Genomic DNA, 27,262 nt, shown 5'->3' with positions numbered 1-27,262 from the left:
CAGGGCATCCAGCTGCAGAAACTCCCCTGTGATATACATCAGCGTAGAGCCGCGCAGTCACGGGAACAACGTGTGAGGGGCTTAGCAGCTGCTTCCACTGAGATTCCGAGAACATGATTTGCTTTTACTTTCCAAGAGGAAGGCAAAGCTTCTTCTTTCTTTTTCTCCCTTTTTCCTTCTTCCTTTCTCTCTCCTTTTAACTAATGACAGAGACAAGTTCTGTCAAGAGAACTAGTATTTATCTCAAAGCAGTGGTGTAAAAGGGGTAGAGAATACCATGACCTATTTATTTACTCTTTGAGCAGCGCATTTCTAGAGAATTCTTGTTCGCTGTCACATATTTAGATGTTTTACATCACTTGTCAGTTTTGTGTGTAGATCCACTTGTAATTGATGTTGTGGGATGGGTTGGGATGCATCTGCTGACATGCCAATATCATTAGTGCGTTTGGGATGACTTCATTTGTGAACTTGCAAGGCTTCCAAGGAAAGCAGTTTCCAGGTGCCTAATAGAGACTTTGCACAGGAATGCTGTAAGCAGCGTGACATCTTAGTAGTATCAGAGCCAAACTGATTCTCTCTGTGTGGGTGGTTTGATGCCCTGCCTAATTCTGTTAAATAGTTTGGGGAGTTAAAAGACCAGCTTGATGGGAATTTCTTGTGTTGTGTTTCTAAGTGCTGCTCATTAGATCAGAAATGCTCTTAAAATCTTACCTGGCAAGGGAGGAGAGATAGCTTCATGTTTGAGTGGCTGGAAGAAGGAGACTTAGGATTAGTTTTTTGTTAGCCTCTCCCGAGAGGATGCAACGAGTCTACTTGGCCTCGGAAGAGTGGAGGTACAAGGTAAGACGTGTTGATGTGTGCCGTGAAAACATTGAAAGCTTGAGGGTTTAGCACGTCTTCATTTCAAAGCCTTCACTCGCTGCTAGGAAGTGCCTCCGTATTTTCATTGTTATGGCAGGAGAACAGAACAATAAAAAGGGCTCCATTTTGTGCCCTCCTGGCGTTGTAAGGTGAGAGATGGGGATGAGAGTCAAACAGAGTCTTTCTTTAACCTTTCCTTTAAAACAACACTGTCTGATCCCACCCCAAATGCACAGAGGGTGAAATACTACCTAGAAGTGGCAGGGTGGTAACAAACACTAAATATCCTACTAGCCTCTTCCCAAAAGAGCTCTAGGGAGGGCTTTACATGTATGTGGCAGTGTGCATCTATGGGTACATGTGTACCAAAGTGTGTGAATCTGCACATGCAATACCTGTGTGTGCTGGTATGCACAGCTCTGAGTGCACACACAAGTACCAAAGTGTATGCATGTTGTGTGCATTATTATGTGCATGTGTGTTAAGTTTTCCTCTCAAGTATAACTATTAGTAGACAGCCCTGTATTTGTGAGCGTGCAAAGGCTCTGCAAGTGTAAACATAGCTCTGTGTTAAATATATGTGTTGAGAACTATACCCACATTAGTGTACACAGATTTACATGCTTGTGTTAATGTACACAAGTTCTATGTACAAGCAAGTCTTGTGTTTGTGAGCATGTGCTGGTAGAGACTATACCTAGGTGAGTGTCTCTGTGGCACTTGTGTGCTGGTGTGTGCAAGCAGAGCGTGCACAGCTCCGTGCGTGTGTACAAGTGTGTGCTGCTAACAGGTACCTCTCTATGCCAAGGCTCTATACGTGTATACAAATACCTGTGTGTGTCTACTAGCCCTGCACATACCCTTACATGGTGACATAGGCTGAGCACGCCCAGAAACACGGCTCTGGGTGCACAGGTCCGTACGTTCGGCTGCTGTCTCACCTGAGAAAACAGATGTGTGTGTTTGTGTGTGTCAGTGTGTATGTATCACCACTGAGCTCTACTGACCAGAGGAGCCCCCAACTCCTTGTATACAATATGTAGAGTTCAACTTAGTTTATGACAGAGATACAAAGCAACCCATTCAAACTGTTGCTAATTACATTCTTACATTGTGCCTTAATTTTGTTGTGGACTTGTGCTTTGGTTTTGAAAGACAGGTGCCTGCTAAAGGAGACAGGAGCCTCCCCTGAAATGGAGAATGCAAACCTTCCCCACCCCTCCAAATTGCTATGAATTTTAAAAGAGGGGCTCTCAGGCAAAAATATGGGAGCAGGAAATTAGAGTTCTTTATTAGGGAAGGGGAAAAAAAATAAGAGGATAAAATGATACAATACAGTAGAACAACACTGTCAGAGTCAGAGCTCAACCTGACACCCTCTGGGTCAGGGTGTTGGTAGCAGTCCAGTTGGCAAAGGAGCTGCAGTCTTCCTGGAGTGTCAGGCGTGGATCTGTTGGAGCAGGGGAGTCCTGTAGGAAAGGGGTGTATTCTTCCTTCGTAGATCCGTGGAAGTAGAAGCAGCTGCTGTTCCTCTGGGGAGTCCAGTGGAGAAGAGCTGTGTTGGTGTGTCAGAATCTTCCAGGTTATATCTGGGTAGGAAAGCTTGGCTCCTCCCTCTAGGTGGAGCACCTCACAATGGGATGTTATAGTTCTTATGAGTCATGTGGTGACTTTCAATAGCTTCTTATCAGCAGATGTTCTCTGCTGAGGGACCTTGATTATGATCACTCAGGAAGAGAGATAAGGAGAATTGCCTACTTGACACCAGACAACTGCCAAACAGATGGCAATAGAATACATCTTGCCTTGCAATCTGGAACATTATCCACCCCTTATTCTATTTCTATCTGCATCACAAAAAAACTTTACACACAATTCTCACTTAAGACTAGGTTTCCCTGTTGTACACAACAGCTTTCTCTAGGTCTCTGCATTACTCACCAAGTGTAACCAGGTCTTTGAGCAAAAACTCTTCCACGGATGGGTTTGTCTTTGCCTGAGGTGGAAGTAATCTAAACAGTCTTTCCTAAAATACTTTTCATGCATACAAGAGGGACTTTATCTCTATCTACAGTGTGCAGGGGTTCAGACTGGGCAGGACTAGCTCCATTGATGGACCCTCTAGTGTTGTCCATCCAGGTGGCCTTTGCTAAGTTCATTTCCCAATTTCCAAAAGTTCCCCCTCCAAGTGCCTTCAGGGTAGTCTTGAGTAATCCATTGCACCGTTCAACTTTCCCGGCAGCTGGTACATGACAGGGGATATGGTATATCCATTCAATACCATGTTCCCTGGCCCAGGTGTTGATAAGGCCATTCTTGAAATGGGTCCCATTGTCTGACTCAATTCTCTCAGGGGTTCCATGTCTCCACAGGACTTGCTTTTCAAGGCTCAGGATGGTGTTCCAGGTGGTGGCATGAGGCACAGGGTAGGTCTCCAACCATCCCGTGGTGCCTTCCACCATGGTCAGCACGTAGCGCTTGCCTTGGCGTGTCTGGGGCAGTGTGATGTAGTCGATCTGCCAGGCCTCCCCATACCTGTACTTGGACCACCGCCCACCGTACCACAGGGGCTTCACTTGCTTGGCCTGCTTGATGGCAGCACACATCTCACGGTCATGGATAACCTGAGAAATACTGTCTTTGGTTAAATCCACCCCTCGGTCTCGTGCCTACTTATAGGTAGCATCTGTGCCTTGATGACTTGAGGCATCATGGGCCCATCAAGCTAGAAACAATTCTTCCTTATGTTGCCAATCTAAGTCTATCTTTGACACCTCTATTTTTGCTGCCTGATCTACCTGTTTGTTGTTTCGGTGTTCTTCATTAGCTTGACTTTTGGGGACATGGGCATCTCTGTGGCTCACTTTCACGAGTAGCTTTTCTAACTGAGTGGCAATGTCTTTCCATTCATCAGCAGCGCAGATTGGTTTTCTCCTCTGCTGCCTTTTTCCACCTTTCCAGCCATCTTCACAGAGCATTGGCTGCCATCCAGGAATCAGTATAAAGGTAGAGCTTTGGCCATTTCTATCTCTCAGCAATGTCCAGGGCCAGCTGAACAGCTTTGAGTTCAGCAAGTTGACTTGATCTGTTTTCTCTTTCAGTAGCTTGAGCAACTTGTCGTGTGGGGCTCCATACAGCTGCTTTCCACTTCCGGTTCATCCCTACGATGCGACAGGAACCATCAGTGAAAAGAGCGTAGCGTGTTTCCTCTGCTGGTAGATGGTTGTACGTTGGAGCTTCTTTGGCACGTGTCAATTGCTCTTGTTCCTCTTCATCAGCAAGACTAAAGTCTTCACCTTCTGGTCAGTTTGTAATTATCTCTAATATCTCAGGGCGACTCAGGTTTCCAATACAGGCGCGCTGTGTGATCAGAGCAATCCATTTACTCCATGTAGCGTCAGTGGCATGGTGGGTGGTGGGAGCCTTTCCTTTGAACATCCACCCCAGCACCGGTAGTCGGGGTGCCAGGAGGAGTTGTGTTTCCGTGCCAATCACCTCTGAGGCAGCTTGAACTCCTTCGTAGGCAGCCAAGATTTCCTTTTCGGTGGGAGTGTAGTTGGTTTCCGACCCTCTGTAGCTTTGACTCTAAAATCCCAGTGGTCGGCCTCGGGTCTCCCCCGGCACCTTTTTGCCAAAGGCTCTAAGACAAGCCATGGTTCTCGCCTGCAGAGTAGAGCACGTTCTTCACCTCTGGTCCTGTCCTGACTGGGCCAAGGGCTACTGCATGAGCAATTTCCTACTTGATCTGGGCAAAAGCTTGTTGCTGCTCAGGGTTCAAGAGGAACTCGTTCTTCTTGCGGCTGACCAGGTAAAGGGGGCTCACGATCTGACTATACTCGGGAATGTGCAACTTTTAAAAGCCTATGGCACCCAGGAAAGCTTGCATTTCTTTCTTGCTAGTTGGTGGAGAGATCACGGTGATCTTGTTGATGACCTCAGTGGGAATCTGACGTCGTCCATCTTGCCACTTTACTCCCAGGAACTGGATTTCTCTGGCAGTTTCCTTCACTTTGCTCTTCTTGATGGCACAACCGGCTTCTAGCAGAATCTGGATGATTTTCTTTCCTTTCTGAAATACTTCTACTGCCGTGTTCCCCCACACAATGACGTCATCAATGTATTGCAGATGTTCTGGGGCCTCCCCCTTTTCCAGAGCAGTCTGAATCAGTCCATGGCAAATGGTGGGGCTGTGCTTCCACCCCTGGGGCAGTCAGTTGCAGGTGTACTGCACGCCACTCCAGGTGAACGCAAACTGAGGCCTGCATTCTGCTGACAGAGGAATGGAGAAAAACACGTTAGTGATGTCAACAGTGGTGTACCATTTTGCTGCCTTGGACTCCAGCTCGTATTGGAGTTCCAGCATGTCCGGCACAGCAGTGCTCAGTGGTGGAGTCACTTCATTCAAGCCACGATAGTCCACAGTCAATCTCCATTCTTGGTCAGACTTGTGCACAGGCAAGATGGGACTGTTGAGGGGTGAGTGGGTCTTGCTGACCACCCCTTGGCTCTTCAGCTCACGGATCATTTTGTGGATGGGGATCACGGCATCTCGATTCGTCCGATACTGCCGGCGGTGCACTGCCGAGGTGGCAATTGGCACTCGTTGCTCGTCCACATTCAGGAGACCTACTGCAGATGGGTTTTCTGACAGTCCAGGCAAGATGTTCAACTGCTTAATGTTTTCTGCCTCCACAGCAGCTATGCCAAAAGCCTATCTGAGTCTTTTTGGGTCTTTGTAATAGCCATTCCTGAGAAAGTCCATGCCTAGAATACATGGGGCCTCTGGGCAAGTCACAATAGGATGTTTCTTTCAGTCTTTCTTAGTCAGGCTCATCTCAGCTTCTAAAAGGGTCAATTGCTGTGATCCCCCTGTCACCCCGGCAATGGAAACAGTTCCACCCCCACATGTCCAGATGGTATCAGGGTACACTGTGCACCAGTATCAACTAAAGCATTGTATCTTTGTGGTTCTGATGTGCCAGGCCATCGGATCCACACCGTCCAGAAAATCCGATTTTCCTGTGCCTCTCCCTGGTAAGAGGCAGGACGCCTCTAAGCCTGGCTATTATTTCTTTCCTGGGCATACATGGTAGAAGTACCTCAAGGGGATCTGACATATCATACTCAGCAGCTCAGTCATGAGAGGTAGAGGCTACCTTCACTTTACTGGAGTTCCCTCGGTTAGTGTTTCCCTCCTTGAGTTGATGTACCCGTGCTGCCAGGACAGAAGTGGGTTTTCCATCCCACCTTCCCATATCTTCTCCATGGTCCCGCAGAAAGAACCACAGGTCAGCCCGTGGGGTGTACCCTCTCTCTCTAGCTGGGGAAGGCTGGGCTCTGAATCTGGGCCCTGTTACTCACACTGGTGCAATATGGGGATTGTTCCTTCCCACCGCCTCCCTCATCTCCTTCATCTCCTCTCTGAGTTCTTGGAACATGGCAGAGACATGAGCTTGCATGGGGCCATTGATCATACTTTCATAATTCTTAAGCTTATTTGTCTCTCGGTTGGTATCAGCATTAATTGTGGCAATGAAGGTGGTGTACTGAGATGGCCCTAGATTTGCCAGACTCCAAAGCATTTGCCCTGTGCATCTGACCTGATCGGGGTCATTATCGTGCTGTCTATCTCTCTTAAAGAGTACCTCCAATACTGCCACTTCTCTTAGTTGTTGGATCTCTTCCTCAAGAGTCTTCCAGCACATTCTATGGTGCTGCTCTTGCATTCTTTCTCTGTGGACAAACTTCTCTCTGACACTTATTAAAAGCTGCTCCCAGAGGGAAAGGGACCCTGGCTCCCTAACCTGAGTCAAGGGTCTCAGATTTCTTGCTTCACCACCATCCAGCTGGACACCTGTACCCCTGAGATCCCAGACCCGAAGAAGCCAGGTTGTATATGCTTCACGTCCCCGTTGTACAATGTCTTTGTGCAGATTACGGAGACTTTCATACGTCGGGGACTCGGTGATGATTGCAACCTCTGGCTCCCCTGTTGGCTGTGAGGGCCCTCCCCTATCTGGGTGCTCTCCTTTTGTCTTTGATCTCCTTGTTTCTACAGGGGCAACTGCTGCTGGCTGTGGCTGCCTCTGTAGTTCAGCTGGAACCTGGACAGTTGTAACATCTGTGGGTTCTGCTGCTGCACTATTAAACTCTCTCTCTTCAAGGCAGGGGGAGGGCTTCTCACCGGCTGGGAAAGTGTATTTCTTCAGCATCTGGCCCATCTTGCGCATCTCTTTCACCAGACCTCCCACCTGATCTGGGTAGTTCACATCTGGGGTGGGATGTGGGGTAGGGTCAGGCTCTGGGGCAGCAGCAGCCCTAGACTCTGGTGGCATGTTAGGTTCTGGGGTAGGTGTCAGGGTAGTTATCCAGGTTAGTCTCCCCCTCTCTCTAAATGCTAAAAAGAACAGGCCTATCAGCAACACCAGCCACTGTCTGTCATCATTAATATTTAGAGTGGATCTGATCCTTTCCAAAACTGGTGCGGCGGACCTGAAAAGATGGTTAAAGGTTTGGGAGAAGATTTCCCCCAATGTCATTTCTTTACAGCAGGTGCCGTTATTAAAGTAACCCCAAAAACATACAGTTAGTGTGTGATAGCTGTGCATCCATGCGCCTGCTTTTCCAGAGGAAGTTAAACATCCATCAATTTCTCACCTTATTCACCCATAAGAAAAACCAGATAATAGCCACAGTAGCCTTGGTTATAGGACCCATGTTTAGATAAGGGCCTACAAATGGGAGAAATTCAGCCGCGATCACGTGCCACCCAAACCAGGGTACGCTGGATCACATGGTGTCGCCTAGCAAGGTTTCTATAGTCGCACACAAAAAAATCAGATCATTCAAGAACTGTTATTCCCTTTTTGTTTAAGTGCCCTCGAGCTGCACATTGGGCACCATAATCTGTCTTGGTTTGAAAAGACAGGTGCCTGCTAATGGAGGCAGGAGCCTCCCCTGAAATGGAAAATGCAAACCTTCCCCACCTCTCCGAAATGCTATGAAAATTAAACTATACCTCTTGTGTGAATATTAAGAAAAGCTTTAGTGATGTATAGTTATGTTATTGTAGTTTAGATGTCCTCTCTTCTCCCCATAGTTCCCTACCCGCCTGTATTGTTACCATCAGACAGCCAGGGGTGTCTGGCACAGGTGAAAAGAGGCTGCACCTGTGCCCCTTGTATGGGGCAGTTGGGAATGGAAAAGCTTGGTGCGTAGGGGGTGTGGCATGGCAACACCTGGCCTCCAATCAAGTTAAAGAAAGCAGTCTCCACTGAAAAATGGCAAAGAAGAGCTGACTGACAGATTTTGGGAGGGGCCAGGGCTGGCTGATGCAACGCCCAGGGATATAAAGGACTGAGCATCCATATGGAAGATGTGCTGGCCACGTGGTGTGCATGATGGGCAGTTCCCAGTGCTGCAGCTTTTTCCTTATGTAGTCCTTTGCTGTATTTTTGTTAAGGTTTATACAACCTTTTTAAATTTTCAAAGTGAGCAGTTGTCTCTCACAGATTTATTAAGAACTGAACTGAATTATCCCCTTTCATTTGCTCCACTGCCTGCCCCCGGCGCCAGCAGGGAGGGGGCCATGGTACCAGACCAGGACCTGCTCCTTGGGCTCAGATTGTCCCTGTCCAGGCAGCCGGGTCTCCCCTGGGGATTGGATCTGCCACAGGCCCTGCTGGGGCAGAGCCAGGCAGTATGTGCAGTGTCACCCCAGGACAACTACAGCATCCGTGTGCCTGAGTGCACCACTGCAATATCCTCACACACACATTCACCCACACCCTTTTCTTTCCCTGCAGGACAGCTGCCCACCTTACCCAGCCCAATGCCCGCAGGACAGAGGTCTCCTGTGCCTCTGGGCAAGGTACCAGCTGCAGTTTGGGATGCCTGGGATGGCCTGCAGACTATCAGTGCCCCGAGTGCACAGAGATGGGGGTTTTGGGCTTGGTGCTCCTGTAGATTCCTCAGGCTCAGTCTAGAGCAGGAATAAATTTTCCATGAGGAAAAGGGACACAACTGCTTGCTGGGTCAGATGTCCCTAAATAGCACCTCAGGAAAATAACAGGAGGAAGGGGAAAAGCCTCTTTCCCCCAAAAGCGTTTGAAAATTCTGCTTGCTAGAATGTTGTTGAACTACATTCCTCGTTCCTCCTGGGGAGGCTGACAGCTCATCCAGCTCTTGCATCTCCAAAACCAGCTTCCCTCCCACAGTCCCTGGTTAAAGCCCTCCCAACTCCAGAAATTTTGCCTTAGGGGACCTGGCCAACCAGACCACCCTCATCAAGATTTTGGTTACCAGTGCTTGTTCCTTAGGGTAAGGACTATTTGAGGACCTCACTTTCTCCTTCACTGCAGTGTTCTCTCAGCCTCTGCACCAGCTACAGGAAGCATCACAATGCTTTCAAAAGCTGGGACCCTGGCTAAAGGTGGACAAAGGAGTGCCCAGGGTCAGTGAGGCTGGAGGTGTTTTTCTGCCAGAGGCAAAAATGATGGCCAAGCCAGTCTGGCAGCATCAGAATTTATCTTGCATCTGCCAAGTCCACGTTGTGGATAATGTCCAGGTTTTTTGTGTAATTGCTGGGAATTTTGGAGAAAGAAAGTACAAGAAAAATTCAGCTGCAGGTCAAGGAAAAAAGAAAAACAGCTTAGTCTGAGTGAGTTCAAAAAGTACTCTAATCCTTTCAGTTCTGCAATTGGATCATGATGCAACCGGTTGGGACTGAGAGTGGGCAACTTGGAGAGAGAGAAGAGGCAGCCTGGGGATGAAGAGGTCAGACTGAGGTACACATGACCCCTGGTGGTTTTCTGTGTCTGGTTGCTTTAGGTGCCCTGCTGCTGTGTGAAATTTTTCTCTCAATAGAAATTTAAAGACTTCAGAAAGGTCAGCTGTGCTTGCTGGTGAAGCACTTCTTTCAGAAGATTATCAGGAAAAAGCAAAAAACATCTCTCTGACTGGAAGGAAAAAAAATCAAAAAATTAGGGTAAGAATTAAAAATATTTACCATAATAGACTGAAGTATCACACTGAGATACAGAAGAGAAAAAGAGAACAAAGAACCATAAGGTAACCAAAAAGAAAGCTGCAAATCTGCAAACAAAAAGAAACCAAAACCAACCATTCAGCTCCTGAGTATGGAAACAACCTGAGAGGCTCAGCAAAAAGCAGCAGAGCAGTGGCACAGTGAGGACTACATATGAGATTAAAATCCCCTGCACACATCCGAATATAAATAAAGCATTTGCAACAATTTCAGTATTGCCAATAAAGACAGAAAATGTCATTGCAGAAGTCAGGAGTAACCACAGCATCAAATGGCAAGAGAGACAAGAGCCATGAGGCTCATCAGCACAGCACAGGGACATGCCAGACACTCATTGTCAGTCTGGTGACACCAGAGTCAGGGCAAGCAGAGGCTGGGATGACACCAGGCAGGTCCTTGCCAGGGAAGGCTGGGCAGCCCAAAGCAAAAGCAGCAAATCCCTTCTCTCTGTGCTCAAGCCAAGCATTCCTGCAGACAGTTTTCCCCAGTGTGGCTCTGGACATAAGGCCAGGAGATGCTGTGGGAATCAGTGAAGGGCTGGGGTGCCCTTCTCTGGCAGAAGCTTTTGGGCACACTCTCTTCAGGACTGGATCACAGGCGGTCCTTATGTTGCATGTCTGAGTTGTTCACTGCTGATTTGTGCACACACCAAGGCCATGTCAATGAGCTCACAGACAGGAGTGATGCCAGCCAGGCAATGGAGCAAAATACATGGAAAAAAATCCATGAAGTGTTGTGGCAACAGAAGAGAGGAATTCACCAGTCCCACCTGCAGTCCGCAAAGAGCTCACCAGAGAGCAGGGACAAGTGCCACCTTCAGCAGCACGAGGCTGAGGCTGGGGAAAGGTGGGCCACATTCTGGACAGCACCACATCTACTGTTTCCTCCCCAAAGAGGAACTGCAGGAGGGATTTACTGTAGGAGGGCTGGGCCACACCCTGCCTGGAGCCCAGGCACAGCCACAGCCCCACAATGGGTGTCTTGGTTTGGAAAGACAGGTGCCTGCTAAGGAAGGCAGGAGCCTCCCCTGAAATGGTGAAAAATTACCCACCCCACCGTTCAAATTGCTATAAATTTTAAATTTAGGGGCTCTCAGGCAATAAAAATTATGGGAGCAGGCAATAATAGTTCTTTAATAGGGAAAAAAAGAGAAAATAAACAATGCAGTAAACGAAAACAATACTGACAGAGTCAGAACACAACCTGACACCTTGTTGGTCAGGGTGTTGGTGGAAGTCCAGTTGGAAATGTGGCTGCAGTCTTTCTGGAGTGTCAGGTGTGGTTCTGTTGGAGCAGAGCGTCCTGTAGAAAAGGCTGTATTCGTCCTCTGAATATCCAATTGAAGAAGAGGCAGCTGCTCTTTCTCTGAGAAATCCAGTGGAAAGCCATGCTGGTATTCCAGAGTCTCCAGATTATATCTGGGTAGCAATTCTTGGCTCCTCCCTCTGGGCAGATCATCTCCCAATGGGACGCTGTAGTTCTTCTCAGGCATGCAGTGACATTCAATATCCTGTTATCAGCAGATGTCCCCTCCCAGGGAGGAGTGACTGTGATCACTCAGAGAGAGAGAGAAGGAAAACTGTCCCCTTGACCAAAGAGAGCTGCCATACAGATGGCAATAGAATACATCTTGCCTTGCAATCTGGAGCACTGGGTTAAACACAGGAGGGAATGAGCAGCCAAAGTCACCTGAAGCTCCTCTCTGATTTCCCAACACACAGTGCAGTGGTTTGTCTCCCTCCAGCAGACAAAGCCACTCCTCCCTTCACTCAGCTGAGGCCTTTGCCTGCCCATGTCCACCAGAAAGCTTTGCAGTGACAGCAGCCCACGGGGTGTAAATAACCCAATGGTTCTGCACTGCCCCTCTCCCTTTAAGGTGTTGCAGATCCAGCAGCTGCTCTGAGCATCCCAGCTGACACGAGGAGTCTGCAGCCAATTCTCCTCTTGCCACTGAAGAGCAACAGCCTTGAAGTTACTGAACAAGTCTTAGCTGACTTACCTACTCATATAGGACTTTTTAAGACAGCAAATATCATGTGTAAAGTTGCAATCACTTTTTCTTCTGTTCTAAAAGATAAAGTGTTGGTGGGGTGTGTTGTGCCGCTGGCAGCTGAACCCTGGCCTTTGCCACAATGGAATCATTGCAAAGCACAACGTGCAGCAAGGTCTGTGAGGGGAGTGCCAGTCACTGCAGCAGCCAGGGTGGGTGGGACATCTGCCCCAGGGCTCCTCTCATCCCTTGCCGTGCTCTTCTCCCCCACAGTTCACAGTGTGCCTGCGGTGCAAGGGGCAGACGATTCACCAGCAGGTCCTGTCCGTGGAGAGACCCAGCAGCCTGCAGGGCTGGAACTGGGGCTACTGTGGCCACTGCGCCTTTTACCATGCCCTGTACCCCCGTGCCTGGCTGGTCTACGAGCTGCCGGGGCAGCAGGTGGTGCTCACCTGCCGGCAGGTCTCGCCCGTCATCCCCCATGACTATAAGGTAAGGCGGGGACAGCATCGCCGAGGGCAGAGCTGCTTGTGAGCGCCTTTCCCAGCATTTCCCCACTCCCGAGGGCAGAGCTGCTTGTGAGCGCCTTTTCCATCATTTTCCCGTTCCCGAGGGCAGAGCTGCTTGTGAGCGCCTTTCCCATCATTTCCCAGCACCCAAGGGCAGAGCTGCTCGCTCGCCGCTTTCCCAGCGTGTCCCCACGGCGGCACTCATCAGCGCTCCGGGCGGGGGAAGCCCCGCAGCCGTGCGGGAGCTCGGCATTGCAGCAAGGGATGGCTCAGCGCTGCCCGTGCCGGCTGCCAGCCCCAGGCGAGGGTGGCAGCTGTGCTGCTGACACGTCTGACCTTCCTCTTACCCCGGTGTTGCAGCAGCACATGAGCCGTTATCAGCCTGCCGAGCAGATGAGTGATGAGACACCCGGCTGAGCCCTACAGGGCGCTTTCCGTCCCTCTGCTGCCCGGCCTGGTGCTTGCCAGCCCAGGGCTGCTTCTTTTTGGAATTTTGTCTTGCCTTCCTCCCAAATTCCTCTGCTCCTGCTGCTGCTCCTCAGCTTGGAAAGAGACTGCAAAACCAAGTTATTATTGCTGATGCTCTTGATGCCGCTGCATCCTGCGTGGTGTCCCGATCAGGGGGGAAATGATGCTGGGGCAGCTGCCTGGGGAGCAGCAGCCCTGCAGGCAGCATTCTGTGTCTGTGCCAGGACTCCAGCTTGCCAGTGGGAGTGTTCATCTGGGAGGTGGAGAACGAGAGGGATGAGGACGTGGAGGTGTCCATCATGTTCAGCCTGCAGAACGGCCCGGGAGTGAAGGAGGTTTGGAGCGGCGGGCACTGGAACGAGCCCTTCACCTTCCAGCAGGACGGCCAGCGGGTTGCTGGAGTCCTGCTGCACCACTGCCCGCCCGTGAACCCCTTCACCCTGGCCATGTCTGCCCAGGAGAAGGGAAAGGGCTGGCCCTGCTGCCGTGGCTCCTGCTGGGGAGGCTGTGCAGCCCTGCTGCATGGTGGGGAGCAGCCTGAAGGCAGCTGGCAGAGGATGGGGGTGCAAGGGCTTGGGGTTGGCACCGTTCCTCAGCGCTTGCCTGACGCCAGGAGTGGGGACATGACTTCCCTGAGGGCACCCTCTTTGGGGATGGTGTCAGGAGAGCAGCTGAGGCAAGGAGTTGAGAGTTGCTGGGCAGCACATGAGAAGTGAGTGTCATGTCCTGCTGGTGGTATTGGGGAGGGGAGAGCATGAATCTTCTCCTCCAAAGGAGCAGCCCCTGATGATGCTCTTGCCTTGTTCAGGCTGGCACAGGAGTCACCCATGTGACGGCATTCAATCCCACGGGATTGGGTCGAGAGGTGTGGCAGGACCTCCTGCAGGATGGCAGGCTGGATTCACCCCCTGGTGAGTGCCTCCATCCACCCTGGGGCGGCTGCAGGGGGAGCAGGACAAGTGGGTGGCCATGCTGCTTCTGGGCACCCAAGCCACAGCAGAGCTCTTTCCTCCAGCCTCCCTGGATGTTCAGAATCTCCCCAGGATGCTGTGGCTTGTTCCCAAATTTAGGCTGTATCCAAACTTCTTATTGCTTGTCTATTGGAAAATTACCACAATGCAAGACTTGTCCTTGCAGTGGTTCTTGGAAAGTTTTTCATTCCGCTTTGGGGCTGTTCTTGACAGTGATGGCATGACACACTACGAGGAGTGGGAGAGGAAGATCGAAGCGTGGCAGAATCCCATCCTGGAGAACAGGTAGGGCAGATGAGAGCACCTTCCCAGTGGCCTCCTGGGCTTGGCTGCCACAGGAGCATCACGCCCTCGGCCTCCGAGGCTGAGCTTCCCTCTTTCCTGCAGCCAGCTGCCTTCCTGGTACAAGTCAGCCCTGTTCAACGAGCTCTACTTCCTGACGGATGGAGGGACCATCTGGATGTAGGTGCCCCCTGATTGCTGTGCCCAGGACCTGCAGGGGCTGGCGGGGGCGGGGCTCTCCCACCTCCTTCCTGTCCTGCGGGAGTACGGAAGGTTTGCTTATTTGGAAGGTAACTCACAAGGATGTGGGGCATTCTCCAACCTCAAGCCCTCCCATTACTGTAGCCATGGTGTGTTTTGAACCTGCCTTGGGGATGTTTTTCACACTCCAGTGTGTGTAGGGAGCAGTTCTGTTCCCAGGAAAAGCCCTTGCAGCCCTGAAGGATAGGGCACGGAGTGTTCCCCACATGCCTGGTGCTTGGTGTAGAGTGAAACCCTCTTTGAATGGGAGCCCCTGCCTGTGCTGGGAAAGATGCCCCTGTGCAAGGCCCTGTGCAGGGAAGAGCTTTGCCCCTTCTCCCCTCCCCATGGCAGTCTCCTTTCCCTCACCACCTGCCCTGTCCTGCCAGGCCAGGAGTACCGGATGTACAACACCTACGATGTCCATTTCTACGCCTCCTTTGCCCTCATCATGCTGTGGCCCAAGCTGCAGATCAGCCTGCAGTATGACATTGGTGAGTGTCCCCAGAGCCCTGCCTTGGTGCCTGCTCAGGCCTTCACCTCAGGGAGAGACAGAGCCTTTGGGACAGCTGCTGCTGCTGCTGCTGCTGCAGAGATGTGTGCCTTGGGGCCAGCATCCCCCTCCAGCCGCTCTGCTGTGCCCAGCACTTGCAGCCCTGCAATGTCCCTGCCCCAGCAGCTCTGTGCCCAGCCCTGGGGGTGCCTTCTTGCCGTGCTGGGTGTGCCCAGCTGGCTCTGCCTGCCCTGGGGAAGCCCCTGGTCTTACCAGCTCTGTCCTTGCCCCTTGCAGAGCAGACACGGAGCTGTTTGCAGACTGCCAGTGGGAGATGGGCCGTGGGCCATGCCTCCAGGCTGAGCAGGGTCCTGCTGGCCTGCAGCAGCTGGGGTCCCAAGGAGCTCCATGTGATGGCTGGGCTGACAAAGAGGAACCCAAGCCATCGAGGGTCACAGCAGGGGTCACACAATGGCCTTCAGGGACAGTGGCAAGAGAGGCCAGTACTGAGGAAAGGGAAGAGGGGCACTGATCTGTGAAAGGGAGGAGACAGTGTGTGCTTGCAGAAAAGCTTTATTGGGAGAATAAAGGTGTGCTGAAGGTGCTGAAGCAGGTGCTGGAGGAGGCACTAAAGGAGGTTCTAAGGGAGGTGCTAAAGGAGGTGTTAAGGAGGTGCTGAAGCAGGTGCTGAAGTAGGAGGATGGGCTACAGCCTGGCACTGCCTCTTCTCTGGGAGCTCCAGTGCTACCAGCCCTCAATCCATGAGCTCTTGCTTGCGCCAGAATGTGTTGGAGCCAACCCTGAGGGGACACAGAGAGAGGAAATGTAAGGGTGGGACATGGGAGTGGCCCAATGCCCACCCAGCAGTCCTGTATCCTTCCAAAACATTTGCACCTTGTCAGGATGCCCAGGGAAGCTGTGCACAAGCACCCTGTCCTCCCTGACTTTCACACTGGCAGCAGCTCTGCCAAGTGCTGAGCACCACAGGCTGGGAGCACCAGCCTTCATCCCCACCCTCGGGCCATTCAGGATTCCTTCTTAGGCCTTTGGCTTTGGAAATGCCTCTCAGGAGGTGAAGCTTCCCTTGAGCTTGTCACACACACTTTGCACACCAAGTCCTTCGGGTGTCTTATCAAGGAAACCAATACTCCAAAATGCTTGGGGAATTACTTGCCTGAACCACAGTCCAAGTGCAACAATGTTATCATTACTGGAACTGTGAAAAATTCCTGTAATTACCATCTCAGCTACATCAAGGATGGAGACTGACTGATGACTAAGGTCAATCATCCCATGACTTTACCACAGCGTTCCTAAGTGAGGCCCATCAGTGCCAGCCTGGATCTATAATTAAATCTCTGCTGGAATTGTGGTAAACCCTCCCAAATCACCTTACAAATGTTAAATTAGTCAATGGTTAAGTGCTGCCACGTCCCTTAGACACAAACCATTGAGCAGGTCTGAGACTGAGAGTGGAATCAGGCCCGGCTCAGATCCATCAGTAGTTTAGAAAGCAGTGGGTACCTCCCTGAACTTTGTGATTCATCTGAAGGGTCTCTCTTCTCCTTTTCCATCTCCAGCCTCCATGTAAATCATTCTAGATTGATTTTAACCCATTTTTTCCTTCCTCTGTTTTATCCCTGCACAAAGCAACCAAGTGAACCTTGGCATGGAGCTTTGCTAAGTCCTGTTTTTGCAAACAGATATTAAACTTCCTTTTGCCAACACCTGTGAGAAGGACTCCTAAGTGACCTAAACCACTCATTTGTGACAGCCCCAAGCCCTCAGGAGTGCACAGGGGACAGAGAGCTCACAAGGTGGCTTTCCAGTCGTCTCTGCGGTTCCCTGCGTGTGATCTCAGCAGCCACATGGTCTTCAAAACCTCCTTTCCATACTCATCCACAAAGCACTGGCCCATGAAAACACTGATGGAGTCTGTGGGGACAGGACAGGAGGTGGAGGGAAGCGTGGCTGAGGTGGCAGGTCAGTGGCTGCCCCAGCACAGGGGACAGTAGACCCCTGCTGTCCCCGGCCTCTGGAGACAGCGGGGATGGGGAAAGCAGCAGGAGGGCTCAGAGGGCTGGGGTGTCACACAGACATGGGCAGGCAGTGCAGGCTTCAGCCCCTGCTGCCTCTCCTGCAGCCTGGCACTGGGAGCTGACAGCAACCAAGGAGCTCCAGGGACAGGGATGGGGGAGCTCCAGGGGGAGGAAAGGGAGAGCAGTGGGGACAGTGCAGGGGAAGGCAGGGAATCAGCAAGGACACTGCAGGGAGGGCAGAAGGGAGGTCTGGGGACACAACAAGGATGCTAATTTTAAGTACCTGAAAAGGTCCAATGAACTGTGAAACCAAAGGTGGGCTGGCTCAGATATGGGAGCTGCTGGGATCCCAGCAGTGGTGATTCCTCGATCTTTAATGCGGAATCTGACACGGCTGTGAGGTACTTGCCAGCGAAGTCACCATTTCCATCTACTTCATAAATGGTCATGTTGGAGCCCAGGTCATTCTCCCATTGCCCAGTCAGCTTACACTGGAGAGGAAAGAAGTCAGCACTTGTGGCACAGCACAGCCTGCAGCCGCAGCCCCCTGCCCACCCCACCCTGTGCATCCCAGCCCTGATGGTACCTGCTCTGTACCCTGGAGGCCGTGAGCCCCCAGGGCCAGGAAGAGCGCGAGGAGCAAGGGAGTTGCTTGCACCATCTCTGCAGCAGGCAGACAGCTGATGAACCTGGGGATGTGCTCCTTGCAGGCCACTGCCGAGGCTCCTGCTCCCTCTCCTTTTTATTGCTGCCAGATGGGTGCGTGGCAGCTCTGGCCAGGATGTTGTGCAATCTGGGTGTTCCCAAATTTATCAGCTATCAGAGGGGCTGCTGACAGCTGATATTCCCAGAATGCCTTTGTTCCAAGATAAATGCAGGTGGACAGTCCAGGTGAGATGCTCCAAAAATGTGGTGCCACAGTACCCCTCCAGTGTCACATTCATAGTTTCTGAAAAGTCCCTTTTTCAAGGATATTTCTCCTGGGAAGTTGAGAAGGCTCAGAGAAAAATGAACCTATTAATTATCTCATTTGCTCCTCCTGTGTTTTGCTCCTTTGGAATGTGGTTGGGGATTGTTTACAAACAGGTGATCATTACATTGGGTTTCTGGTGTCAGTAGTTTTGACTAATTGGTCAACCAGTGGCAAGGTGTGACAAGACTCTGGAAAGAGTTACGAGTTTTCAGTATTATCTCTTCAGCATTCTCTAAGGATTCTTTCTGTATGCTTTAGTAGAGTTAGTGTAGTCTTTCACATAACATAGTATCATAAAAATAATAAATTATTAATATATTATCATAAAATAATAATTTAGCTGTCTGAGAACTCGGAGTCAGATTCATCATTCCTTCCTGTCACAATGGTCACCACTAATACAATAAGTGGTGACCCCAGACGTTGGCTGCAGCCTGGAGCTGAAGAACCAAGACCCTGAAATGGGGTGGAGTTCCCAGCCGAGGGTGAACATGCGAGGATCTGTTGAATCCTCTCGGGAAGTGTCCGGAGACCCTTTGTGGAGCCACAGGACAGCCTCTAGGACCCCGTGAATCCTGAGCAGCCTGCTGACACTGAACACTGTTGCAAGGTACGGTTAGCTCTTCTGTGGGAATCCTTAAAATCTGAAAGCTTTGGGAAAGCTGCAAAAGGCCGGCCTCAAAGCCAGCAGAACTGTGATTAGAGCTAAGCAGTAGCCATAAGATAAGTCAGCAGAAACATTGTGTAAGAAGTAGAAAAGTAGGACAAATAGAACAATGGTCTGTGTATTAACACTTGTCTAGAATAACTGCCTAAGCTGCAGAAAAGTATATCTAGCATGATATTAGGAAGTTCTAAGCTTAATAATGGAGCTCTGTGCATTGTGTTGTAAGGCTTACAAGCAAGTATTGTACTTGAAACAAGCAAGGATTGTTTTAACAAGAGGTATGTGTGCTTATAGTGATTGGATGGAACTACTGTCAATGTGCTTTTGCTTTCTGTGATTGGTCAGAAAACTTTTCAAGTAAGTTGTAACATGAAGTTCTTGGTCTGCTGCCTGGGATGTGAGCTGATGGCAGCTTCCCATTCTCATAACCGTGTAATGAGACTGATGCTGAAAACCAAAACAGCTCAAGACTTGTTCCTAGCAGTCCCATCCCGTTTGTGATTTGTTCATAGCCCGCGGCTGGCGATAAATGGTGCCCCTCTGTGAGGGAGATTGTTAGACTAGAAGAATAAAAAAGAAAGCAGTGGACAGTGCCATTGCTGGAGGCTCAGGCTGTTGATAGGAGGAATGGATCATCTCCTTCATCATCTGTAGCAGATATCCCTGTAAGTAATAAGTAGCAGCTTCAGGGGCTCCTGGGCAATGAGGTAGGAAATCATCTGTCTAAATCAGAATGGGACCTTTTTTACCGCTTGAGACAATTTTACAGGATAAAGAAGGCTCTGACATCTCAAAACATGAACTGAAAGACTTATTAATCTGGATAAAAGTGAATACTCAAAATGTAGACTTGAAGTCTGCTTTTACCTTTGATTTTCCAGATAACCTGGAAAATTGATCATCTAGTCTCTCTCAAAAAGGAAGACACTTTGGTCAAACTAATGCCTATCTCCAGAGCTTTAATGGAGAGTTTTAAACAGAATGATTGTAATAGAGACTTTCTTGAATACCAAAACAGAACATGTGGTTGTGAGACTTTAAATCCAAATGGTGCTGGGCCTTCGTCTTCTTCTGGGGGGATCTTGGGTTTTGTTTGGGGTTCCTTCCCTTCTGGCACGTCCGGGGTATCTCCAGACAGTGTGGACAGCACCTCAATCCCTGGGAAGGGGGAATCAGGTCAGCATCGAGCTTTGGTCATGTCCTCTGTTTCTTCTGAGATTCCCTGCGTCGCTGATGCTGCAACCGGGCGACCTCCCATTCTTCCGTGGAATCACCCAGCCCCGGATTTCCCAGGTAAGCGTTTGGGATTTTCGTTCTGTCCCGAGAATCTGGGGGGTCAGGGGTTGTGTTCTGGGGAGCCTGGGATTTGAGCAGGTGCGGGAGAGCTTGGGGAGGCTGTGCAAAACAAGGGCTGCCGTTTCTGTGCCCTGTTCCTCTTCCAAACAAGATGCAGCCGGATCTGTTCTGAAGTTGTGCAGGGGTGTTCTGCTTTGTGGGATTCTGGATCCGCTTGGCCTGGCTGAGGGGCTGTGGGGTTCACCCCTGCCACGGTTTTCCCTTCCCAGGAAGTCACCCCCTTGGATGGGGCTCAGGCAGGCCATTTGCTTTGTAGCTCTGAGAATTCTTTTTGTATAGATTCCTCCGCCAAGCCTCTTCCAGAGTTTTTACTGCTTTTGGTTCACCAGCCTGTGGTTACAGGTGGTGGAGGGGCTTTGGATTGGGCTCTGCCTGCAGAGGAGTGGGAAGGGGGGAGGACAGAGGCAGCGGGCGGCAGCCAGGAGATGAGCGGGGCCAGGGTGGCTCTGCCCAGAGAGATACATGGGGTGGAGGCGGGAGAGCTCAGGAAAGTTTCTGTGGAGACACAGATCATTTAGGAGCCTTGTAAGCCTGTCTCATTTGCTCCTGGGAGGGAAAAACGGCATGTTGAAATCACAGCTTGGAGCTGAGAATTTTCCAGCTGTATCCCCGTGGGCAGGGATAAGGCGTGGAACCTGTAACGTGGAAAGTGTCCCAAATACAAATTTGGGATCTGCAGCTCCAGATCAGCCTGATTTGTATGATTCTAATAAAACACATTTTAGTGAATTGAGACATGATTTATCAGGCTCTGGATTTCTTCCTGTAACCAATACAACACATCCCTCAGCCACTAACTCCAGTGGAGGAGGGGGGTTTGGTTCTTAGGGATGTGGAGCTCTCCTCCTCAGCCCTCTCTGGCAGGGCTCCCAGGAAACTTTGTTGCTGCCACCACACTTCTGCCAAGGAGAACTTGGAACTTCTTGGCAGGGTTCCTGGCACACCTGGTGACTGTGACAACAATACCTGTTCTTCTGTATCAGACACAGGAGTGATGAGAGGGAAAAGCAAAAGACAATCTAAATCAGAGGTCCTGAAGGAAAGACAGCAAGAGTGCGTCCTTTTGTTGTTCAGAAGCCTCTCACCATCTGCAGGAGAGATGCCCTGTCCCAAGGGGAGCAGAACTGGAAGTGGGCCTGTGATGGAAACCACACTGAAACCTGCCACATGAAAGCTAAACAGGAAAACTGATCATCCTATATGGATTGATCAATGGCCTTTAACAGAGGAAACATTAAATATCCTTAAAAGATTGATAAAGGAACAAACAACAGTAGGATCACATCATCCCCACAAATAGTCCTTGGAATTCACCAGTGTCCGTCATCCATAAGAAGACGTCAGACTCTTGGACGTTGCTTTGTGACCTGAGGAAGATCAATGATGTGACTGAAGACATGGGACCACTTCAACCTGGACTCCCTTTTTTATCAATGATCCCAAAACACTGGCCTCTTGTCGTCATTGATTTAAAGGGCTGTTTTTTCCACATCCCACTTCATCCTGATGATGCTCCAAGATTTGCCTTTTCACTTCCCGTTGTCAGTCAGAGAACACATGCAGAGATATCACTGGAAATCATTGCCCCAAGGAATGAAACATTCGCCTCTAATTTGCCAATATTTTGTTGCACAGGCTTTGTCTCCAGTTTGACAGAAGTATCCAAGATTCATGATTCTACACTACATGGATGATTTGCTCATCGCAGCTCCATCGCAGACAGAGATGGAGCAAACCCGTGCTAGTGCTGTTACTGAAATCCAAAATGCTGGACTTGAAATTGCTATAACCAAAACCCTAGAAGTTCCACCCTAGAAGTACCTGGGATGGAAGATAACTGAAAAAACAATTACACTGCAGAAGATAGAGCTCCGGAGCAGTGTCAACAATCTACAAGATTTACAAGAGCTTCTAGGAGAAATCAGTTGGGTCAGACCTGTTTTGGGAATTACCAATGATGAACTGGGTCCACTTTTCAATTTATTGACAGGAAGCTGTGTCATCAACTCTCCTAGAACTCTAACACCTGAGGCTCGTCTAGCCCTTGACGAGGTCATGGAAGCTCTCTGAAGATGACAAGCTCATCGCTGTATTCCAGAAAAGCCTTTCTTTTTTTGCAATTTCAGGAGAAAAAATGGAGCTCTATGGTCTCATTTTTTCAGTGGGACCCTTCTGAGACAAATCCTTTGATGATAATAGAATGGAGTTTTCTTCCCTACAGGTTTCCAAAGACTATTTTTACAGTTTTAGAGATGATAGCACAAATTGTAATTGAGGCCAGAACCAGATTGTTAAGTTTTGCAGGTCTAGAATTTATTGTTATCTATATACCATTGAAAAAAGATGATCTTCATTGGGCAATGCAAAATTCTGATGATTTGCAGTATGCATTGTTGAACTTCCCAGCTGTTTCTTCTTTTTGTTACCCAGCTCACAAATTATTGCAAGCAAGACTGAGTTTTAGAGAGAAACCTATGTTAGGTGAAGAAACTTTAAAAGCAATAACTCTCTTCACCGATGGAGCTGGCAAAATCACAAATTAGTCGTAACTTGGTTGAACAAAAAAACTAATGCTTGGGAGTCAGATATTCAAATAGTGGAAGGATCTCCTCAGTTTGTTGAACTTGCTGCTGTAGCTCGGCCTTTTCAGCTCTTTCCACAACCTTTTAATTTAATCACAGATACTGCTTATGTTGCTAATGTAGTTCAAAGACTAGAAGGATCGGTTTTAAAGGATGTTAGTAAGGACACTCTATATTGTTGGCTTTCATGTCTTTATACAACTTTGCAATATAAAACTAATCCATATTTTGTTTCTCACATTAGGGCTCGTTCTCCCCTTCCTGCATTATTAGTGGAAGGAAGTGTGAGAGCAGACAAACTGACAATGGTAATTTCAAACACTGTGCCAAACCTTACTGAACAATCCGAACTGAGTCATCCCATTTTTCACTAAATGCACAAGCCCTTGTGCGAATGTTTCAAAATTCCAAAGGTCAAGTTAAGGCTATTGTCAGTACTTGCCCTGACTGTCAGCTTGTGCAGCCTCCTGTTTCTACAGGAGCAGTCAACCCTCAAGGTTTGCAAAGCCTGCAGTTACGGCAAATGGATATCACTACATACCCTGCCTCAGGTAAATTTAAAAGTACTCATGTTTCAGTGGACGCATTCTCTGGTGCAGTTTTTGCTTCTCTTCACACAGGTGAAACAGGCAATCATGCCTGTCACCAATTTTTGCAAGCTTTTGCTTCATTGGGTGTGCCCCGAGAAGTATAAACCGACGATGGTTCCACATATATATCTCAAACATTGGCCACATTTTTAAAAGAATGGTGTGTTTGTCACATCTTTGGTATTCTTCACTCTCCCTCAAGTCAAGCAATTATTGAGAGGGCACATCAGACATTCAAATGCATTCTTGATCAACAGAAATGGGGAGTAGAGGTCACACAGAACTGATGAGGTTGAACAAAGCTTTGCATGTTTTTAATTTTTTTTAACAGCTCTGTATCACAACCCGATCCACCAATTTTTAGGCATTTTTCAAATAACACTCAGGCAAAGCTGAATGAAAATGCACCTGTTTTAATTAGAAGCCCTGAGACTGGACAAATTCAAGGTCCTTTCCGATTAATCACGTGTGGCAAAGGGTATGTTTCTGTCTCTACAGGTGCAGGAATTAAGTGGGTCCCAGCCAAAAACCTCAAACCATATCGCACCCCAGAACGTCTTGACGAGTCCAAGACCATAGAAGCAAGTACGCAGACATGAACTGAACAGAGGGAGAACAGGTCACACCTGACATTCCTCGTTCATCCATTCCTGCAAAACTCTGATTTTACGTTACTTATAAATGTGTCAATTGTTGGTTTTGCAGAGCTGATTTTTGGCAAAAGCGTGGGTTTTGTTTTGTTATGTCATAGATCCCCCCCTATAGGACTTTCAATGGTGAAATCTTATTTGAAGGTCAAAAGCAAAGTTTTCATATTTTTGTATATGGGAGGATTTTTTGCCAAAAATTACCTCATGAAAAGGATGGAGTAAAATCCAATGATATGTGGGTGTTGGTTGGTTTTAATTGCTTCTTGTAGTGCAGATTTGCCTGTGGAACAACCAAAACCAAATGTTTGGGTGACCTTAGCCAGGGCAGCAGGCTCAGATACCATATGTTTGTCTAATTCAGAACCAGAAAAGCCTTTCTCCACCTGTCTAGTGTGTCAGTAAAGGATTTGCCTTTGATCAAAAAGCAATTTAATAGTAAGCCTGGTGAAACTGACAATGGGAGCAATCCTCTATTGAATTGGAACATTTGGGCCAAAGAACTCCCCAAAGCAGTATCTGAACCCCAAGAATAACAAATCCTTGGTTCTTTAGCAATGGATTTTTGCCTTACGTTTACAGCTAATGGTTGGCAAGGAGGTGATCCTCCAAAGTACAATGTTACTCCCCATTATTTGGCCAAGAGAAATTTAAGTGTTTGGTGTAATTATTCAAACAGTTGGGATGTGCTTTCCAAGGCTGACCAATATCCAGGACAATTGCCAAAAGGGTGTTGGTTCATTTGTGGAGATAGGGCTTGGCAGGGCATCCCATCATACCTTGAAGGTGGCCCATGTGGCATTGGACAGCCCACTGTGATAGCACCTACTGCTAAAGCAGTCAATAAGAAGAAACATAGGGGAACAAGATCTGTTGATCATTATGATGAGAAGTGTAAGAGTGATTTCATGCCTTGCAATGCTGCCAAAAGGGTTTCAGCAGGTTTGTTTTTACCCCAGCTGGCTTCAGCAATGGCATTGAAACTGTTGGATTGGGTTGGATGCTGGCTGAGTAAACAAACTAATGCCACATCCACTGCAATCAGTGATATGTTGACAGATGTTAATAGTGTTGGGCATGCTACCTTTCAAAATAGAATGGCAATTGATTTTCTTTTCCTGGCACATGGAGATGGTTGTGAGGAATTTGAAGGATTGTGTTCCATGAACCTGCCTGATCACTCTGAGTCCATCCACAAAAGCCTACAAAAGCTGAAAGATTTGACAGCTCAAATGAAAGACGATGGTGGCCCTGGTGAGATGGTGTGTTCCAAAAATGGTCTTTGCACCCTGGCTTAGGGAACTTTGTAAGATAGGTCTATATGTGTTGGGTGTTTTGGTAGTTATATTAGTAGTAATACCTTGCATACTTTGGTGTGTGTGACAAATGATGGACAAAGCTATCAAAGATGTTTTTATCATACGAGTGAGAGAGGTAGGAAATGGATTCACAGAGAGTTCTTGAAATCTCACAGAGATGGTGGATGAAGGTATAGACATGGAGGAAAATTTTGAATTAAGGCCTTGGAACCAACCAGACTTTTTTGAACAAAGACTTGTTATTGTTATTAGACATAATTTATGCCCTTTGAACTGACTGGACTTTCACAGCATTCAAATTGCTGTGTTGTAATAGAGCAATGCTTAGAGCGAGCAAAAAAGTACCTTAAGTAAGTCATAAGCAGATATATTACAGTAAAGCTACAAAACACAAAGTAGATAATAAATGACAGGGTTAGGAAGGTTTCTTTTGAGGTGAAGCGTGCTCACAGGATACCGCGGGTTGCACAACCAGTGGAATGGAATTCGTGCTTGCCGTGTCCGAGAGGTGGGACGGGGAATAGGCGGACCAACTATCCCCATAGGGTGCAGAGAAAAATCTTGATTAGTTTGGAGGGTCTATATCCTGATCCCACCTGTATCCCAAAAGGAGTCTAAAGTAATAGTGTGTGTGTGTGTAAGTATCTGAAAAGTGGGAAAGAATCCAGTTTATAAATTTTTTTAAGTTAGGTTTTGAGAGGTTGCCTTTAGAGGAAGAGATGTCGTTAGGAGATGGGAGCTCTAGGATTAGTAAATATAAGTCTCTTGTTCTGCAATCAATTTAATGTACTGGTTTTTGACCCCATAATTCCCAATTCCCTGCCTGCAGAAAAAAGAGAAAAAAAGAAAAAAAAAACAAAAAAAAAGGACTCAAGGTAAATGCGCGCAATAAAGGCTGGTTTAAAACTTATATTTCTTCGGCCAGATGTGGGTCAAAGGCCTCCTGGTGGGGTGGTCTGCCTTGTCAGTCTCCTCGAACACTCATCCAGATGTCAGCTGTGAGGGCCGACTGATGGCCCTTCAGAGAAGTTCTTCTATAACGGAGGACTTTACTTCACAGGGCATTGGCGAACCGAGGCAGAGACTTTTCACAATGAATTCTGCTCTTCTGAAGTGCCAGAGTTACAGCATCCAACTGGGAATGCCAACCTAAAGCGTGCCTCACCTGGGTTTAAGGGTGTCCCTGGCTGGCAGTTGTAGGTCTGGATAGTGCAGTCCTGTTCACACAGCCTGCCTGGGCTCCCAGGCAGCTCCCAGCCCACAGGCAACCTTAGCAAGCTCAGCTCTTTAGTGAGATCAGCTCTTTAGAAATTATCAGCTCATTTGTGATTTCAGCTCTTTAGCATGCTAAGTACCTCAGGTGGATGCAGGAAGAGAGAGGAGAAAGCTGTATGAGTTTACATAGGGATGTCTTTATTGAAGTCTCCCGTAAAGATTCTCAGGGACAGTGTCTTCTGTCGAACTGGGCAAAAGTAGCTCTTTATATTGCGTACAGGAGTTTTAGAAATTGCCCAGCGGTGGAAGTCGACGGGAAAATGACCTTTAGTTTGAGAGAGAGATAAGCAAGGGTCCAAAAGCAAAAGAGGAGCTTCTTAGGTCCATTCATCGTGACTAGGCTTTTCTGTCTTAGGCTTCTGAATGCCAGAGAGGCATTGCAGGCCCTGTGCTGATATCCTGGTCTGTTGAACCTTCCAGATAGTGGATGGTTGGAAGCAGGGGGGAACACGTATAAGAAGAAGGGGGGAACCCGGTAACTGGTGGAATGCGTGGAAAAGAACGGCTGAAATGCAGTGGGCAGGATGCATAAAAGACAAAAGCAGGGTCCCCTGGCTTGGTGGGAGGCATGATATTAAGGGATTTTTAAAAGCTCAAAAGCACTTGAAAGTCACCAACTTGAGAGCCCTGGTGTTAAAGTGATAGGGAAAATCGGCATTTAGCAGAAAATGGTGCTTGGAGGCGACAGGGGACCATGGGTAGCGGGAGGGCTGTCAGCAGTGTCTCTCACTGAATGTGAAGAGTTTCCAGACCACGGGCACGGTGCTGAGGTTGTGCGCGGCGCTGTTGGCAGTCAGAGACTGGCCGGAGCACGAGGTCCACTGCAGCTCCTCTGTGGGAGCCGGCTGTGGGATTGGGACGCTGCATGGGGGATGGTGCCTGGAGGCAGCGGGAGTGCTGCCGGCAGCGGCTTTGGCAGAGTGCACAGGATTTCCAGGCTGGGGACCTGCA

General features: G+C 48.8%; 1 protein-coding gene across 1 annotated transcript; it reads right to left on the bottom strand.

The window, feature by feature from the left end:
* Positions 1-15,617: 15,617 nt before the first annotated feature.
* On the bottom strand, positions 15,618-17,563 carry LOC311164978 (avidin-like; the record flags this gene model as incomplete). Its single annotated transcript, XM_084224685.1, has 4 exons — positions 15,618-15,663; positions 16,678-16,798; positions 17,186-17,393; positions 17,489-17,563. The coding sequence occupies 4 exons, from the start codon at positions 17,561-17,563 to the stop codon at positions 15,618-15,620; spliced, it is 450 nt and encodes a 149-aa protein (XP_084080811.1).
* Positions 17,564-27,262: the final 9,699 nt, after the last annotated feature.

This window comes from Fringilla coelebs (assembly GCF_963513975.1).
Source record: "Fringilla coelebs genome assembly, chromosome: Z".
Lineage (NCBI taxonomy): Eukaryota > Metazoa > Chordata > Aves > Passeriformes > Fringillidae > Fringilla > Fringilla coelebs.
Note: the sequence above shows the minus strand (reverse complement) of the source record. Positions and strands in the feature narration are given on the sequence as shown.